Genomic DNA, 18,610 nt, shown 5'->3' on the forward strand with positions numbered 1-18,610 from the left:
CTAGGACAAATGATGCTTGTAAGCACCCCCACGCCCTGATCCTTCTGTTCCAGGGTCAGTGTTTCCAAATTCTCTCCTGACTCCTGGACCCTCTTAACTGCTATGCTCTAGCCCAGCCCAGGAGGACTATGGGAATCTTAGTACAAGGTTTAGCCCACGTGCTCCCTGTTCCTGAAAACCCTCCCACCCTACAACACTCCCACTCCCCAGCTCAAGATTTCTATACAATCTATGGGCGATGGTTTATTTACAATTTATACTAAACTAGCTGTTAATGAAGACTGGAGATTTTTTTTTTTCTTTTGGTTTTTCGAGTCAGGGGTACTCAGTGTAACCCTGGCTGTCCTGTAACTCACTGTGTAGACCAGGCTGGTCTCAAACTCAGAGATCCACGTTCCTCTGCCTCCTGAGTACTGTGATCAAAGGTGTGCACCACCACCGCCCATCGGGGAGTAGAGATTTTAAACAGAATGGAAAAGTCTTGCGTGTGGCTCACAAATACAATGACTAAGAGGCCTATGGCTGAGAGGATTTAGTTAAGATGATAAAGGGCCCCTGCCTGGGAAAGAACAGACCAGGGAGAGAGTGCAGCTGGGCACAGCCCAGAGACTCTCTTGTACATCAGGGAACAGACTTTATGGTCCTAGTTCAGGCGCCCAAGGGTGCAGTGAAAGAGGCAAAGGCCTCCTTGTCACCCAGAGCCTTGGACATCTCTTGACCCTTCTCACACTAGGACCTCAGAAGTTACTGGATCTAGCAGAATATAGGCAGGAGGGAAATCTGCCCTGGGAGACACGAGAACTCAGCAAGCCTAGCTTCCCATCTCTTTTTCCCCACTAAAGCCCACTCACGCCCACACAGCAGAAACCAACACAGACAATGATGAGAAAACAAATATCCATGTGTACAAATAGGTGTGCACTGTATTTAAAAGGCAGGGCACTTCCGCTCTATTTCTCCTTTTTCTTGTAACTGGGGGTAGCAGGTAGAAAGATCTCTCGAAGGTTGCTCCTAAACCCGTGGGAGTGAATGTTCTGGTGGATCCGGGGCTCAGCTGATGGGGACCAAGCCACCAGAGGCCAGCGCTGGCACCAGGCCCAGTCGCCTTTATACCATTCATTTGTGGTCTGGTTGGTGGCAGCCAGGTACAGAGCAAAGCACAAGTAGCCAGCCAGGAGCATGCTCAAAACGATGACAAAGCCCAGTAGGAAGACAATCCTTGGAAATGCCAGGAACAGATGCTGTGGGCAGAAAACCAGAGTGTTAGCAAATAGCCTTCAATGCCTGAGCACCAGCCCTGACCCTGTGGTGCAGACTCATCACTCAGCTGACCTTCTGCATCAGATCTGACCCACCAGGCAGTATATACAGCTGAAAAATGTGCCAATGCCCCAGCATTCATGAGGCCCCACACTCAAAATTCCCTATTTCTCTTTCTCTGTCTCTGTCTGTCTCCCTGTCTGTCTGTCACATGCATGTATTGCACAAGTGCAAGCACACAGATACACACACATATGCACTTCAGTTGCCTCAAATCTGACCCTTGGAACATAGATCTGAGTCACAGTCAACACAGACACAGGCAGGCAGCCCAGGCATGAGCCTAGTGTGTGTGACAGCTTGTTGCAGGATAACTTTCACACAGGCAGAAAGGTCACTCAAGACACAGACAGTACTTTGCCAGTCTGCTGTTTACAGACAAATATGTGGAGACAGCTCGTGCATTAAACTAAAATCCTGCGAGGACTGTCTCTTTAAAGCCACCGAGCACAGGAACAGCAGGCCAGGAGTGCTGACAGCAGTACCCGCCCCTCCAGCATCTCTGCGCATGAGCGATGGTGCAGGCTGGTGAGCATAACGCTCACAAGGCTGAAATGGTTGGCAAGTTTGAGGCCAGCCCAAGTCAGAGTAAGGCCTTGACTCAAGACATCAAAACAAAACAATAACAAACGAAATGGCTGTGCATGAGGAAGAATGAGACTCTGGGTCAGTCACAGTACAGCACACCAAGAAGCAATTAACGTCAACTCAGACTGTGGATTGGTGCGCAGTGAGAACGGAAAGGCTCAGGGCTCTCCCTGGTATGTTGTGTGACTATGGCACGAGGATGGTGAGGGTCTAAGGCCAGGCCACATCTGGGAACTGGCACAGGAGGGGCGGGGCAGAGGTCTCACACTGCGTGTTCCTTTTTAAACCTTTAGGGCAAAAGTTCTCTGTGGGTGTTCACGCAATGTGTGTCTGCATCAGAGCGTGGGGTCAGGCATCTGTCCGTGCTTTTCTACCTTGCTTGAAGCTAGCTTGCTGCTGCAATGCCAGGCTAGCCTGGCCTGTGAGCTTCTGGGATTTTCTGTCTCCACCTCTCAGCCTCTCCATTCCAGATGTGTGCCCCCACCTCTCAGCCTCTCCATCCCAGATGTGTGCTACCACACTGTGCTCTACACGGATTCTGGGATCCGAACTGAGGTCCTCATTTGTATGGCAAGGGCCTTACCCACTCAGCCGTATAGAACCCTGAGCCAAATGCTTGCTTATCTGAATACTGTGTTATTTTTATAATAGGAGGGGTAAAAAAATTAGAATTCAATGTTTTTGGAAGTCAGAGGAGGAAAAATACTAATCAGAACTCTTAATTAGAGCAACTGTGTAACTCAAGTCATGGAGAGAAGAGACCGACGGTGGGCAAAGGGCATCTCAGCTTTCTTATACCAAAATCCAATACCAACTGGGCAGGGCAGTAATCCACGCATTCCCAGCACTTGGGAAGGTGAGGCGGGAGGATTGAGGATCTGAGCAAGCCTGGGTTACATGGTGATAACCTACCCCAAACAAAACAAAAACCTATAGAGGTAGGTAATTTAATGTGTTGGTGAAGATGCAGAGAAACTGGAAGCCTTATACACTGCTTGTAGGAAACATTCTAGCTATTGTTCAAGTGGTTAAAAGGCACAAGACCTTTTAAATAAATCTACTTCTAAGCACACAACCATGAGAAATGAAGACGTGGTGACTAGAAATGTGTGTGCACTGCTCACAGCAACATTACTCAAAAATAACTAAAAACTGGAGTAGCCCAATATCTACCACCTTCTCAATGTGTAAAATATACCGTGCTGGTGAACGGAAGCTGTTTGGTCAGAGAAAGGAATGAAGAACAGACTGGGGCGACAGCATGGGCTGTACAGCACTGTGAGGAGCCAGTGTGGAGGGTCACAGACCGCACAACTGAACCTCTGCAATGTCAGGTAGAGGAAACTCGAGACAGGAAGCCCATGAGTGTTAGCACGGCTGGGAGGAGGGCTCACCGGGGTGGCTTCCTTTGGGGGAGTAAAGCGGTCTCAAACGCAGAAGCGGTGATGTGCTTGCCCACACCCTGAACCCCAACACTACTGACTTGTCCATTCACAAAGCCCTGAAGCTTGATCCGAAGCTCTGCATACACCAGACATAGTGGTGCACACCAGTTATCCCAGCACACAGGATGAGAAGCAAAAGGATCAAAAATTCAAGGCCAGCCTTTAATAAAGTTCTGCTACATTAACTTTTAAAACCCATATATTAGCTAGGTGTAATGGCACAACACTTTTAACCTCAAAACTCTCTAGGCAGATCTCCTGAGTTCAAGACTTTTTTTGTTTTTTGTTTTTTGGAGACAGGGTTTCTCTGTATAGCCCTGGCTGTCCTGGAACTCACTTTGTAGACCAGGCTGGCCTCGAACTCAGAAATCCGCCTGCTTCTGCCTCCTGAGCGCTGGGATTAAAGGCATGCGCCACCACGCCTGGTGAGTTCAAGACTTAATATGATCTACATATTAAGTTCTAGGCCAGCAAGTCCGGGATTTAAACAAAAACAAAAAGAATAAAGGACGAAGAACCTAAGGGCTCAATGGCCCCAGAGATGAACCTATTACTATTTTGCTAAATGGTCACAGTATCAAACTGCCCTCTGAAGCTGTCTCTCTCTATCCTAGGTTAGCGCAGGTCTCAGACCTCTCAGCGAAAATTCTTTGCACAGTGGACAGTGGCTAATGCGGACAGTGGCTAATGCCGACAATTGGTCAGAGTGAGTGTGTGCTCAGCCATAAACAGGACAGAACATTCATATCTCTCTCTCTCTCTCTCTCTCTCTCTCTCTCTCTCTCTCTCTCTCATACATATACACACAGACAAACATACACATAGACAAACCTAAGGCCCAGGGACAATCACAGGATGGGGGAGGGGAACAGAAAGCCTCTACAGCCAGAGGCCAGGAGATCAGAGTAAAACAGTGTCTGCGGACAAGACAGAATCATGAACTCATAGCAGACATGGTTGTCTGCATAAGATCAAGCCAGGCAACATTCCACAGAGCAGAGAGGGGAAAGCCCCCAGCCTAGCTGAGGAGCTGTAGGCAGCTAATGGCTTCTGGGGCAGGGACAGTCAGTTTCCTTTCAGGGTGTGGGTCCAGGAAGGTTGAGCATGATCTAGTAAATGGCCCCACACCTATCAGTATATATGGGCAGCCCAGAGAGGACACAAAGTTGGGAGGGGCAAGATACACTGTATGCATGTATGACATTCTCAAAGAATTAATAAAAGGAATATTTTTTAAATGATAAAAGAGTAGCTTCATGTTTTCCTGAGACCCACCGCAAAATTACCTGAATAAGAAAGACAGTGTCCACAGCCTGGAAATGCCCCACGTCATCTAGGTAAGTTTCCTGGTAGAGATCAGACACTGTCACTAGGCGGAGCAGAAAGGCAGCAGTCACGGTGGCTATGGTGGCAGCAGAAGCCGTCAGCGTCAGGAGGTAAATGAGGAAGTACCTGGTGTTCCAGGCCCCGATGCAGTTGTTCACCCAAACACAGTGATGGTCGAACCGGTGCACACAGCGGTCACACAACCCTGCAGAGAAAGGACTGCTTCAGCTGGGCTCCTCCTTGGTGAGACAATACAAAATGACCCTGGAGTTTTCACTGCCAACACTGACAGTTGGGGGCAGGGCAGCTGCTGTCACCTGGCTTTCAGAGCTGCAGGGCAAGCTGCTGGGAAATAGCTCTGGGGCAAGAGCCTGCTCTGCAAGCATGCCTGCAGCTCAGGTCCCCGATGGACAGATGCCAGGCAGGCTCGGCCAGGTTACTTGAGCAAGCTGGCTACCTCAAGGAGCACCAGCTCAGTCATCCATGTATAAGGAAGAGTGACTGAAGGAGACTCCCAACATCAACCTCTAGCCTCTACATGCACATGCCAGACATCTACCCACACATGCACACATGCACACACATGTACATGCCACACATCTACACACACATGCACATGCCACACATCTACCCACACATGCACATGCCACACATCTACCCACACATGCACACATGCACACACATGCCACACATCTACCCACACATGCACACACAAACACATGCACATGCCACCTATTACCCACACATACACACACAAGCACATACATGCACATGCCACACATCTACCCACACATGCATACATGCACACACATGCACATGCCACATATCTACCCACATATGCACATGCCACACATCTACCCACACATGCACACACATGCACACACATGCACATGCCACACATCTACCCACACATGCACACACATGCACATGCCACACATCTACCCACACATGCACACACATGCACACACATGCACATGCCACACATCTACCCACACATGCACACACATGCACATGCCACACATCTACCCACACATGCACACACATGTGTATCTTAAACAGAACTGCAGTGTGTAACTATTATAGTCACTGAACACCAACTGGGGACAAGAGAAATCTGAACAAGTAGTTTCTGGACATTAGCAGATTTAGTTGCTTTTGACTTATACAAAACTCTTGCATTCGCTGTGAACATGGAGGTAGCACAAGATGGAGTCTAATACTTGATGTGGACACTCTCAGGAGCCCAAGCCTTCATGTGTTAGACATGTGCCCTTCACCCTCTGATCCCATTTCAGTTAGTGTTCTGCCAGCCACTCTAAGTGTGGCTGGGTGAAGGGAAGAATTTCAGTTCTGGGTACAGCTGCTGGAAACCTTGGAGAATGCCAACACAGAGCTTGGTGTGTCTGCCCTGCCAGCCTTCCCCTGTGAACAGACCAGTGCGTGCCAGGGAGGGGAGGCCAGAGAGCCCCGGGAGCCACACTTACTGCAGTGCACTTACTGCAGTGCTTGGAGCGGGCTGGTTTCCTTAAATCGCAAGTGGGGCACCTCGAGTTCTTTGGAAACATCACATCATCGAATTTATAGACTTGCAGAAGAAATGATTCGTTTGCTTTAGTGATGGTACCTGAGAGAAGGGATGGACGTTATTTTCACGCAATGTGGTTGACCAGGCCCACAAAACCCAAACTAGCACAATGCAGCTGAAACCGCTGTGATTAATATTTTAAGAAACGGACTTTCTCTTCTGTGGTCTTCATGTGTGGGGATGCTGTGTAGGTGCACATGTGTGTGGAAGTTGGAGGTTAACCTCCGATGTTATTAGACAACTTTCTTTTGAGATGGATTCTCACTCACTTAGGGCTCAGGCACTGGGCCACGCTGGCTGGGCAGAAGGCGTGAGGACGCCTCCTGTCTACACCCAGTATGGGAGTACAGTTAGCACCACTGCTCCCCGCCCCCACCTTTTCTACACGGTCTGGAGATTGAACCCGAGTCCTTGTGCTTGCATAGAAGCACTTCACCCACACAGCAGCCACCCAGTCCCTACCTCACTCTGCGTAACTGACTGACTTACTGGGCGATACCGCAGGAATCCAAGGCACTTCTTTCATTTAGTTAGTACCATGTGTCTGAGTTAGAATGTGTCTACAGCACAGGTGAAGGCCAGAGAATGAACCACCGTGTGGAGTCCAGCCTCTCCACCCACCTGTGTGCAGTTTTAAGGATCAAATTCAGTTCCAGACTTGGCCTGTGCAACAAGTGCTTTACCACTGAGCCACCTCGCTGGCCCTGTACTTGGTTTCTTAAGACAGTTTCACACTGTAGCCCAGGCTGCCCCAGCTTCCCAAATGCTATGACTTAAAGCACGCTGAGCTCCGTGGCTGAAAGGGGTACCAGAACTGTGCAGCCATCAGCTACTCCCAGTCCCTCTCTAATGCTCACAGACACGGAACCCTATGGCTGGGAGTAGCGCATCGGCCGAGCATTAGTAGCACTCAGCAGGCTCTAAGTTCAATCCTAGCATCATTACAACAAAGAGAAGTTATTAGAAATGGAGAAATATAATCTACAGCTTCTAGTACTGACTTCCAACACCCAGCAGAACATTGCCTGGTTCATCCATATTGTAGTGTGAATCCCAGTACTTGGGAGGTAGAGGCAGGTAAATTTCTGAGTTCGAGGCCAGTCTGATCTACAAAGTGAGTTCCAGGACAGCTAGGGCTACACAGAAAAACACTGTTTGCTTGTTTGTTTGTTTGTTTGTTTGTTTGAAAAAAAACAGGCTGGAAGAAGCTGAAGGAGAGGGGGACCCCATTGGAAGACCAGCAGTCTCAACTAACCTGGACTCCCGAGATCTCTCAGACACTGAGCCATCAACCAGGCAGCATACCCCAGCTGGTCTGAGGCCCCCGACACATACACAGAGGACTGCTGGGTCTGGCCTCAGTGAGAGAGTATACACCTAACCCTCAACAGACTTGAGGTCCCAGGAGGTAGGTAGACCTAGTAGGGTCGGGGTGGAGGTGGGGACATCCTCTTGAAAATGAAGAAAGAGGAATGGGATGAGGAACTGTTAGAAGGTGGACTGGGAGGGGGATAGCAACTGAACTATTAAAAAAAAATTAAAGATAATTTTTTAGAAAACCAAAAAACAAAGTAAGAAAGAAAACAAATCACCCAGGCACACACACAACCCCCCTCTGGCCTCCACGTGTACATGAATATACCACATACACACAGAGAAAAGCACATAATTAAAAATAAAATAAAGAGGCTGGAGAGATGACTAGCAGTTAAGAGCACTGACTGCTCTTCCAGAGGTCCTGAGTTCAATTCTCAGCACTCACATGGTGGCTCACAACCATCTGTAATGGGATCTGTTGCCCTCTTCTGGTGTGTCTGAAGAGAGCGACACTGTGCTCATATACATAAGATAAATAAATGTTTTTAAAATATAAAAAGTAAAAAGGAAGCTGTGTCACAGTGGCCGCAGCTCTCCATGGACATATGCAATTCTGAATATGTCAAAACTAAGAAGGGCATTGAAGCCAGTGTGGTGGCACGTGCCTGTGCTGTGACCCCAGCATTCTGGATGTAGGAAGGTCCCAGGTTCACGTCAGCCTGAGGCACAAGCCTGGCCTCAAAATAAACAACCTATATCAGAACATCTCACACTGGTGTATATATTTCAAAGTTTTAAATAACCCATGGACCAAAGACCAGAAATAAAATTGGAAAATATTCACAACTCAAAGACAGTGGAACCGTAACATGGTCTCCTGCCATGTCCTAGGGAACAGCTCCGTAACCGACACCGTGAGCATTAGGCTTGGGCTGTTATGGCCCTGACAGCTGACTTACCAGGATTGGCGGCACAAGTCAGGGTGAAGAACACCAGGTTCACGCTTAGCAGCACATAGGGCAGGAGAAGGTAAGGCAGAGAGAACTCCAGCTCCCGGCAATAGCCGAAGACCTCGCAGGTGTATTCTGCATACACTAGCCCTTGCAAGAGCAGGTGCAAGACGATGAAGGTGGGGTGGCTGCAAGGAAGCACACAGGGAGTATGCACGGGCCATTCCAGGAAGAAGCCACATGAGTCCGAGGAACACGGCCCGGGCCAACCTCCTCCTGTAAGGGTTAAACAAGGCCAAAGTGGTAGCACAGCCAGTGACCCCAGAACTTCAAGGCAGGGCCAGGTTTGTCTTGAGTCTGAGTTCAGCCTAGGCTACCCAGAAAGAACCAGGCTAGGTAGGGCTACATAGTAAGTAAAGGCTCTGTCTCAGAAGCATGTCTCAGACAACAAACTGGCCATGTAGGTGTGGGGACAGACTTCAGTGGCCGAGACAGAGAGCACGCCAGATGAGCACAACAACCCCAGCTCAATCCCCAGCACCACGGTCAACCCAGAAATGAAAAAACAAAACTAGTCACCCTAAAAGCCCATAGGCAAGTGGTAACTGGTCCATAAGGAGAGATTCCAAGCCCAGCACTCGCCAAACTTCCAGCATCCTTCCCTGTGCTGGAAACCACGAAGTGCTCCCACAGGCTATAGAACAGCAGCAATTAATCACCCAGGCCAAATGTGGCCCTGTGCGAACCCTGAGCCACAAATACCGTGTGTGGAAGAGCTGATGAAGAAGCGTCTGCACGGCCCTCTGGAGGCACTGCGGGATTACCCTGGAGCACACCTGAAATCACAGGAGCAGGGTCAGCCTCACCTCTCACCCCTCGTCCCCCATCAGGAGGTCCTCCACATGCAACGGAGGTGAGTCTATCATCTTCTCTTCAGATGGCAGAAAAGCAAGCTACGAACTCGCTCACGTGTTTGTGGTGCCTGTGTGTGTGGTGTGCCTGTGTCCACACATGAGCACATGCGTGTGGTCAGAGTCAGATATCTTCCCTGGCAGCTCTCCTGGCCCAGGTTCTCTCGCTGTGTGGCTAGTCTAGCCAGACAGTTTGCCCTGCAGATCTCCTGTCATTGCCTCCACCAAATACTGAGATACAGGCCGGCCACCATCCCGGCCAGCATTTATGTGTGCTCTGGGGATCTGAGTCTCCTTACGCTTTATTCTCTTGGATTGCTTCTCTGCCATCCCTCCAGTTCTGGTTGCACGGCAGCTCTGTGACTGCCCAGCCATCTCCTCGGCTCCGCTCTGTGTTTGAAACAGTCTCATTACATAACCCGAGCTAGCCTGGAATTCATAATCCTGCCTCAGCTTCCTAAGTGCTAGGATTTAGGAGGTGTAGAGAACACCTCCATTTCTACCTTGACTGCACAGAATGTGTCTGTTGGAGTCTGTGGGGAAAGGGGGTGTGCAGAGGCTGCTGTGGACGTGGGCTTCCCTAACCCTCAGGTCTGCTCCATGCTCAAGATTGGCCTCCAGATCCCCAGGGTCCTCCCAAGTCAACCCCTTCGTGGCTACTTGCCCCCACTTTGCTTTGACCCCCAAGGGAAGACAGATGGGACAATGTGAAGGGAAGATTGACAGCTAGATGCTCAGCTTTCTGGTCACTTGTGTCCTCCTGAGTTCACACCTGCTACAAGCATGTCTAGGCAAACAGGAGTCACAACCAAATACAGACATTACACACTGTTTAAAAAGCCAACCTTGAAAATTCGACCTATTCGACCTATCTCAAAGCAAAAAGACAACGTTTTGTTTGTTTGGACACAGGCTCTTGCGATGTAGCCCCAACTGGCCCCGAAGCCTCAGCCTCCCAAGTGCCAGGATTAAAGACAAGACTCACATCCCCTTGTCTTGTGAGCCTTCCAGACTAGCACCTAACACAGTATTCACATCCGGGCAGTACCCAAGGACCAGTGCTACCTGTGCTCCTCCAAGGACCACGGCCTTCAAACGCTGGCTTTTTGTGAAGATGCAGATCAGGACAACACAAATCAATAAGAAGGCCAAGTAGAACAAGAAGAGAACCAGGAAGTCCATGCTGGAGGCTGCGAAGGAAGAGACGGCAGGCGTGAGCAGCTGCTGTTGAGGGATTTATTCCCAGCATGTATTCCGGCCCTGGGCTCACTCCTGCAGGTGAGATTCACACTCGGATTAGGCCATCCTCAAGATGAACAAATCCCTTCATTAGTCTGTAGGCAGTGTGTGCACATGTCTGTGTGTGCACGTGTGTCTGCAAGTGTGCATGGACATGTTCATGTGTGCCTTGATCCAGAGGTTGAGATAGGGTATCTTCCTCAATCATGCTCCCCTTCATTTTAAATTACATTCTATTTACTTGTCTCTGTGCATATGTGAGTACCACAGCACACAGTGTGTGTGTGTGTGTGTGTGTATGTGTGTGTGTGTGTGTGTGACAACTTTTAAGAGTTGTTTCTCTCCTTCCACCGTATGAGTCCTGGGGTTCGAACACAGGTTCTTCAGGCACGGCAGCCGACGCCCTTCCCCAGTGAGACATCTCACTAGCACAGGGGCTTGGCTATTATTTTGTTGTTATATGACATAAGGTCTCACAACATAGAGCAAGCTGGCCTCAATAGAGATCCACCTGACTCTGCATCACAAGTACCAGGATTAAAGGTGTGTGTAACCATGCCCAGACTTACTTTTTTTTTTTTTTAAAAGATTCACTTATCCATTACATGTAAGTACACTGTAGCTGTCTTCAGACACTCCAGAAGAGGGAGTCAGATCTTGTTACAGATGGTTGTGAGCCACCATGTGGTTGCTGGGATTTGAACTCTGGACCTTTGGAAGAGCAGTCGGGTGCTCTTACCCACTGAGCCATCTCACCAGCCCCCAGACTTACTTTTAGTTTCTGAGAATTTGTGTGTGTGTGTGTTGATATATACCCTAAGGTGTATGTGGCAGTCAGAAGACAACCTCTGGTGTTAGTCCTCACCCTCCACCTTGTTTGAGACAGGGTTTCTTGCTTGCTCTCCATGGTGTCCACCAGGCTAGCTGGCCTGTGTGTTTCTGAGGACTCTCCCAGTTCACAGTGGGAAAACTGGGATTACATAGGCACATACTGCTACATCAGGCTTCGACATATGTTCTGGAGATTTGAACTCTGGTCTTCACACTTGCAAGACAAGTACTTCGCTAAGCTAGCTCTCCATACAAAGTATTGGTCAAGACAACCTCAAGTCTAGTGGGTTCCTTCCCACCCCACCCCCATCAATATTGAGAATTGAACCTAGGACTTCATGTCACGTATGCTGGGCAAGCAATCTATAAGATAGCCACCACCCCAGCCCCTTACCACAGCTTGTATGATGTGCTCCCTCTCTGAACCTATCCTCTCTGAACCTATAGCTCACAAGCTCAGCTAGACTGACTGGCCAGCAAGCCCAACAGAGCCTACTGTCCCCCTCCCCCATGCTGGACTGTAGATCTGCACTGCCAAACCAGAAGCATAGATAGACCTTTACATTAGGATTTGTAACAGAAGCAAAATCACACGTGTGAAGTAGCAAGGAAAGTAACTTTATGGCCGAGGGTCCCCACAACATGAAGAACTGTATTAAGAGGTCACAGCATTAGGAAGACTGAGAGCCTCTGGGATCTGTAGCTCGGACCTGGAGCTCAACGTTTTGTGGCGAGGCTGACATGCATTAAAGCACACTCACGTTGGTGCTGGGGATCCAAGCTCAGGACTTTGTGCTTGCACAGCAAGCACCCTCACTCACCGAGCGAGCTCCCAGCCCACCAACCCCTTGTTTTTTGAGACAGGATCTGACTATGCAGGCCAGGCTAGTTTGGAACTCAGAATTCTCCTGTCTCAGCTTTCAAAGGGTTGGGATTCCAGAAGTGCACCACCACACCCAGCAATACACCCTTTTACATCTTTAAATATTCACATGGATACTGATAAAGTCCTGCAAAAGAACCTGCGCCGACCTCATCAGAATGAGCAACTCCTAGAGGTAGTCAGGGTCCCACACCCAAACTTGGGCATATTTAACAGGTCAGTGGTCATGATGTCACCCATCACCCTCCAGACCAGAATGATGAAATATAAAAAGCCCGTGTTAAGAAACTGGGAACACTGACATTGGCTTTACGAGGCAGGATTCTGGACCAAAATTCCAACGCAGAGAATCAAAACAGAAACTATTAACAAAAAGGAAACAAACAAAAAAATGCCATTCTCACAAGGTAACAGGGCTCCGGTCTACATATTTCTCTAGGTCGGACACTTCCAGCGGCACCTTTTGCGTTCATTTCCCTTTGCCACATCCAAGGAGAATTCAGATAGCAGCTCCGCTTGGGCAGCGCCGTGAATTTGGCACGCGCAAAACTGGCGACATGGTTGTTCCAGGAGGCTGGAACCGGCTGCGGAGACAATCAAACGCAACACTTACATACTGCTGAATAAGTCTCCATGGCAGAGTGCACTGTGAAAGGCATTCAGAAGTAGAGGATGCTGTACCGCTGCTGACCTGGGAAGAAAACTTCAAAGTCCACTAGTTTGGGGGTCTATCATCCCTCTAGCTGTCACTGTCACTGTCACTACGCCTATCACTGAGGCGCCCACACCGGGGTCCAGACGCATGGTGAGGTTGTCCACATGGGGTAGGGCCCCAGTCGTTTCCCTTTGCTGGACACTTTCCGGGTACATTATTCAAGGCCCTTGCATGCTTGAGGTCACAGAATCTGCAGCTGCGGGGAACCAGGGAAGGGCAGTGGTGAATGGAGCCCATCCCACAACCAGATCCCGGACGCATCAGGCTCAGAGGAGACAAGGGAGGCTCGGAAGCAGGCTGGGAGACGGCAACTACGTCCGGAGCCCGGACAACGACTGGAAGAGGAGGGGACACAGCGAGCGGGATGCAGGGGGCTCGGAGAGGACTGTGCTCTCACTCAAACACGGGGTCCCGACGGCCGCCGCCCAGCCGGGGTGTCACAGAGCCTTCCGGAGCCGCCTTACCCCAAACCGGGCCAACCGTCCGCCGCTGCCGGCGGACCCCAGCGGAGCGCTCCCCAAGACTTCCGGCGCGTCCATGGCGTCATCAGTGCCCGCGACGGAGGCGACTTCCGACGGAAAAAGTAGCGGGAGGCCGGAAATTATTGTCTTTGGCCTCTGGTTCTGCGAGCCGATTGTGTTTTCGTACCGTCGTAGGTTTTCTTTCTCTTTTCTTTTTCTCTTAACGTTTGTCTTTCTCCCTCCCTCGTCCTCTGCTCTCTCTTCCTTCGCACTTTTATTATTACTTGACAATTTACTGCCTATGTACGAGTCCTTCGTTCTCCCAACCCCGTCCCATTTTCGTGGCCTTGATTTGATTCTTGTGGGTGTGTTTGCTTGTTGTGATCCGCTGAGTGTAATTCTGATTTCTTGTATGTGCGTAGATTTAAAAAGCTATTTTCTTTTTCTTCTTTAAAAAAAAAAAAAGATTTGTTTTATTTATTTTATGTGAGTCCAATGTCGCTGTCTCCAGACACACCAGAAGAGGGCATCAAATCCCATTACAGATGGTTGTGAGCCACCATATGGTTGGGGGGATTTGAACTCAGGACCTCTGGAAGAGCAGTCAGTGCTCTTAACCGCTGAGCCATCTCTCCAGCCCTAGCTATTTTCTTTTTAAGAATTTCTTTCCAAAATATGATCTCAGCTAGGCATAGTGGCCCATGACTTTATTCACCGCCCTAAGGAAACAGAGGCAGGTCTCTCTGAGTCAGAGGTCAGCCTTGTTTACATGAGTTCCGGGACAGGCAGGGCTACATAGCTAGACCTTTTCTAAAACAAAACAAAACAAATGAGCAAACAAAATTAAAGTCCCACCAAATTATACCAGGCTGGCCTTGGGCTTTTGAACCTCCTGTCTCAGCCTAACTTTGGTTGGGATGGCAGGCACACCTAACACAGGAACTGGAATTTTCGAGCACTTTTGACAGAATATGAAGGCTGTCTTGGGTCGGTGCAGGAGAACTGCTGGACTGTGCCGAGCCTTTGCATGTCCTGGCGGGAACTCAGCAGTAACCCTTGACCACCCAGCAGGTACCTAGACAGGGACACCTGTGTCTTCCTGGCAGACACACCACTGGGCCCTGTCCCAACAGTCCCAGCATGTTCCACTGCAGGGGTCACAGTATGTCCCCCTGTGAGTCAGGTTCTGCTGACCGCATGCCCCTACTCCTGCCATCTCTGTGCACAGCTTTAACGTCCTCCCTGTGGGGAGCAGTGACTAGTGTTTTATCCCTGAGGATAAAAAGGCTGTTTTGATAATGGGCAGGCTTGGCTTGAGAGGAGCTGCTGCTAAACATAGCACTGAGAAGGTTCCTGGAGGGGATGGGGGTGCTGCTTTGTCTGAGTGCCCCCCAGGTCCTCCGAGAACTATTCTTGACGCCTCTGAAAAACAGGTTCCCTTTGAGGAAAAAAATGTCTGATCTCTAAGCATTAGCCTCAAAGCTCCCCTCTCCTGTTTGCTTTGCTTCCTACCCCAGCTTCTCATTTCTTTTTCCTTTTAGAAAAAAAAAAAAAAGAAAAGAAAGAAAACAACTACCTTTCTGAATGTATTGTATCCAAGGCCTTTGCAATGTTGGGAGCAGAGTGAGCAGGTGTGGGGAGTCCTGAAAGACTGGTTACATTACGGAGGTCATCTGGCATCCAGAGAAAGCTACTGCTTCATCAAGCAGTTCTCCACCCTGCTGTAATTAAATACCTTGAATTTTCTTTCTTTCCCCCATGTAAATGAAGGACTTCGTGGTCTTCTCTAAAAGTTTCTGTTCTGACTAACTTTGATTCTCGGTTCCGTCATCCATTTCATCTTGTGTTCTGTTGCCTTTGGTTATATCACACAAAGAGAAGGGTTGGGATGTAAGTGAGTTAAGTTATCCAGGACAAAATCTTCGCTGACCACCTCATCTGTGATGGAAGCATCCTCATTTAATATGTATTCTGCAAACTTTTTTTTTGGTGAGAGATGTAATTTCTCATGATGTACCCCAGGCTGGTACCTCTTGAGTGGGCTTCATGAGTGCTGGGGTTATAGGACTGGCCAAAAAGCACTTTGTATTTATGAATACATATTCATTCATTAAATACATATTGACTAATAGGTACCAGCTGAGTTTCTTGTTCAAGGGGACATAAGAGTCGATAGAAATTGCAAACTCTCCACTGGGGCTGTAGGTCACTGGGTAGACCGTGGGTTCCATCTCAGGCACCGTGTGAAACCTAGCATGGTGGCACAAGCCTCTAATGCTATTTCTGGGGAGGTGAAGGCAGAAGGAGTGTAAGTTTAAAGTCATCCTCAGTTACACAAGTTCGAAGCCACCTTAGGTTACGTAAGACCCTGCATTCAGTGTGTAGGCCACAGATTGGACACACCTATCTCTATTATAGACAGTTTCAGCCAGGAGTGATGGTGCATACCTTTAATACCAGCATCCAGAAGGAGGCAAGGGCAGATGGATTTCTGTAAGTTAGAGGCCAGTCTAGTGTATATAGTGAGTTCTAGGATAGCCAGACCATACAGTGAGGCTCAGTCTGGAAAAACAAAACAAAACATTCTTGCTGTGGACACTATGTTCTATTCTCCTTTGTCTATTTCTTTTTACAGGGGAGGGCAGTTCAAGAAAGGATTTCTCTGGTGGTCCTGTTCTGGAACTCACCCTTGTAGACCAGGCTGGCCTGGAACTCACAGAGATCTGCCTGCTTTTGCCTCCTGAGTGCCGGGATCAAAGGCGTGTGCCACCACTGCTTGTCTACTTTGTAATGTTACAAATAGTTTTTCAATGATGTATTCATAGCTTAAAAAATTGTGCAGAACCAGATCTGGCAGTACAGTCTGTAATTCTGGGGGCTGGGGGTGTGAAAGAGGAAATTCAAGAGGTTGGGGGGAGAGAGTTGTGAGTTTGAGGCCAGCCTGGACCTGGACATACAGACACACTCCTGTAACCCACACTCAGGAACGTGCTTGATATAAGAGGATAGAGAGGCCAAGGGGAACTCAGGTTAGACATGACAGAACCCGGTCTCCACAGTAAAAGTTGTGGGTAAACTTCTCAGTGCTTTGATGACTTTTGAAAACAAATGTTTCTCTAACTTTTCTTTTTTCCTCTCTGTCACTCAGAACCTCCAGTCACAAATGCTGGAATCTGCTTTATAAGGCAATAGGAAAAAGACAGAAGCCAAAATACAAGGATTCTACTCAAGCCTTCTGGAAAGGACTGTGTTGCCTTTGATGCATGGAGCAAAGAATTCTTAGATTTTCCTGCCAGCCCCTGAAACCGGACCTGTGATGTCAAGTTGGGTTTTGTTGTTGTTTGTTTTAACCTGCCATGAGATGGGTTGACAGGATCAATCATTTTACACCATGATCCCTTGTCCCTGGGAGGACTGTCTGAGACATTAGAGAAATGGGATACAGACTTCCTCACTGGGCTGGGGGAGCTGGCTCAGGTGCAGAGTACTTGCCACGATATGAAGATCCACTTTTAAAATAAATCAAACATAGTCAAGCATAATGTCGAAGGCCTTTAATCCCAGCACTCAGGAGGCAGAGGCAGGTGGATCTCCTTGAATTCACGGCCAGCCTGGTCGACAGAGTGAGTTCCAGAACAGCCAGGGCTACACAGAGAAACCCTGTTTTAGAGGGGGGGGGGGAAACACACACACACAACAAGCCAGGAATGATGGCATGCACCTGTGACCCAGTGCTGGAAGTCAGAATCCGGAAGATCAAAGGGGCTGGCTGATAGCAGGTCTAGGCTGGTAGATTTGCTACATATCCCAATGAGAAGCTCTTAAAAAAAAAAAAAAGTTGGAGAGTAGCATCATAGCTCAACTCAGAGGTCCAGAATCCATCTCCCAGTATCCCTACACCAAAGCAAATGTGGGACCCTGCAGACTTTCTTTTTAAGTAACCATTTCTTTTTTTATATAATTCTTTTTTACACATTTACTTAATGTGAGTACACTGTTGCTCTCTTCAGACACACCAGAAAGAGGGCATTGGATCCCATTACAGATAGTTGTGAGCCACCATGTGGTTGCTGGGAATTGAACTCATGACCTCTGGAAGAGCAGTCAGCGCTCTTAACTGCTGAGCCATCTCTCCGGTTCTCCCTACAGACTTTCAACCCCAACCTTGAGTGGACAGAGGCAGGAGGATCACTGGAGCTTGCTGGTTGTCAGCCTACCTGAAAGAAACAAGAGCTCTGAGTTTGTCAGGAGACACTGCCCCCGAGGAATAGCTGGAAAGTGGTAGAGAATGACAGTGGCCTCCTCCTCCAACCTCTATGTGTGCATGGGGCCCATTACACACGTGCGTGTGCAACACACATACACATAAATAAGCTATAAAGGCAAGTAGGTGTCTCCTAAGGAATGACCTCCGCACATGCTCACAAGCACATACACAGAGACATAAAGATTGCATAGCTGTTCATGTGGGAGACATGTATTGGTCATGGGAAATTTTTCCAAGGTAAAACAGACTGGGGGAAGAAGGGATATAATAGAAGTGTTTTTCTTTGTGGGTGAAACCTGCCTTGTTTTAGTTTGTTGTAATATCAGTAGCAACTATTTTAGAATCTGAACCCCATAGTAGATGCTCAATAAAAACGGGCTGGATGAATGGGGAGGGAGGGAGTTATACCTGATGGAAATTTATACTGAAGGAAATGTTCAAACAGGGCCTGCTAGGTGGCTCAGAGGGTTAGGGTGCTGGTTGCCCTGACGACCCAAATTTCATCTCCAGGTCCTGCATAATCATAGGGAAGAATTGATTCCCACAAGTTATTCTGTGGCAGAGAGAGAGAGAGAGAGAGAGAGAGAGAGAGAGAGAGAGAGGTAGGCAGAGGCAGAACAAAAATTACTCTGGCCAGTAGATGGCGCCACAGCATATCCCTGTGAACTGGCTTGTATCAGCCTGTGGGTGCCGAATTCACTTTTTGGAATTTGCACTTGTCTTTGCTTCTGCGATGGCTTCGCTGTGCTTAGGAACCTCAAATCTCCACTTT

The 18,610-nt window shown here is 48.7% G+C and overlaps 1 protein-coding gene and 1 long non-coding RNA gene across 16 annotated transcripts; one reads left to right on the forward strand and one right to left on the reverse strand.

The window, feature by feature from the left end:
• Positions 1–897: 897 nt before the first annotated feature.
• Zdhhc4 (zinc finger, DHHC domain containing 4) lies at positions 898–13,677 on the reverse strand. Of its 15 annotated transcripts, none has more exons than XM_006504733.2 (9): positions 13,575–13,650; positions 13,087–13,306; positions 12,800–12,979; positions 10,508–10,632; positions 9,294–9,367; positions 8,541–8,719; positions 6,178–6,303; positions 4,640–4,884; positions 898–1,241 (listed from the first exon to the last, which is right to left on the reverse strand). In XM_006504733.2, exons 4-9 carry the CDS (start codon positions 10,622–10,624, stop codon positions 951–953), a joined length of 1,032 nt encoding a protein of 343 aa, XP_006504796.1. In that variant the 5' UTR covers positions 10,625–10,632; positions 12,800–12,979; positions 13,087–13,306; positions 13,575–13,650; the 3' UTR covers positions 898–950. The 15 variants fall into 15 exon arrangements, 11 of the variants coding, with proteins under 11 accessions (XP_006504796.1, XP_030110694.1, XP_006504798.1 ...); XM_030254834.1 differs by having other exon boundaries at positions 13,508–13,630; XR_003955712.1 differs by having other exon boundaries at positions 904–1,241; positions 6,164–6,303; positions 13,508–13,622.
• A 39-nt stretch (positions 13,678–13,716) lies between these two features.
• Positions 13,717–17,113, forward strand: 0610040B10Rik (RIKEN cDNA 0610040B10 gene). The gene is made up of 2 exons (NR_027874.1): positions 13,717–13,762; positions 16,720–17,113. It is a non-coding gene; the product is annotated as an RIKEN cDNA 0610040B10 gene (long non-coding RNA).
• The last annotated feature ends 1,497 nt before the right edge of the window (positions 17,114–18,610 follow it).

Source organism: Mus musculus, chromosome 5 (genome assembly GCF_000001635.26).
Source record: "Mus musculus strain C57BL/6J chromosome 5, GRCm38.p6 C57BL/6J".
Taxonomy (NCBI): Eukaryota; Metazoa; Chordata; class Mammalia; order Rodentia; family Muridae; genus Mus; species Mus musculus.

What these genes read in the sequence shown, in the direction of transcription:
- Zdhhc4 (XM_006504735.2), bottom strand. Translation starts at nt 10,624, where the DNA reads ATGGACTTCCTGGTTCTCTTCTTGTTCTACTTGGCCTTCTTATTGATT. An exon ending in TGGTCCTTGGAGGAGCACAG is followed by an intron (nt 9,368 to 10,507) that starts GTAGCACTGGTC and finishes CTGTGATTTCAG; the next exon opens with GTGTGCTCCAGGGTAATCCC. An exon ending in CATCAGCTCTTCCACACACG is followed by an intron (nt 8,720 to 9,293) that starts GTATTTGTGGCT and finishes GCTTCCTTGCAG; the next exon opens with CCACCCCACCTTCATCGTCT.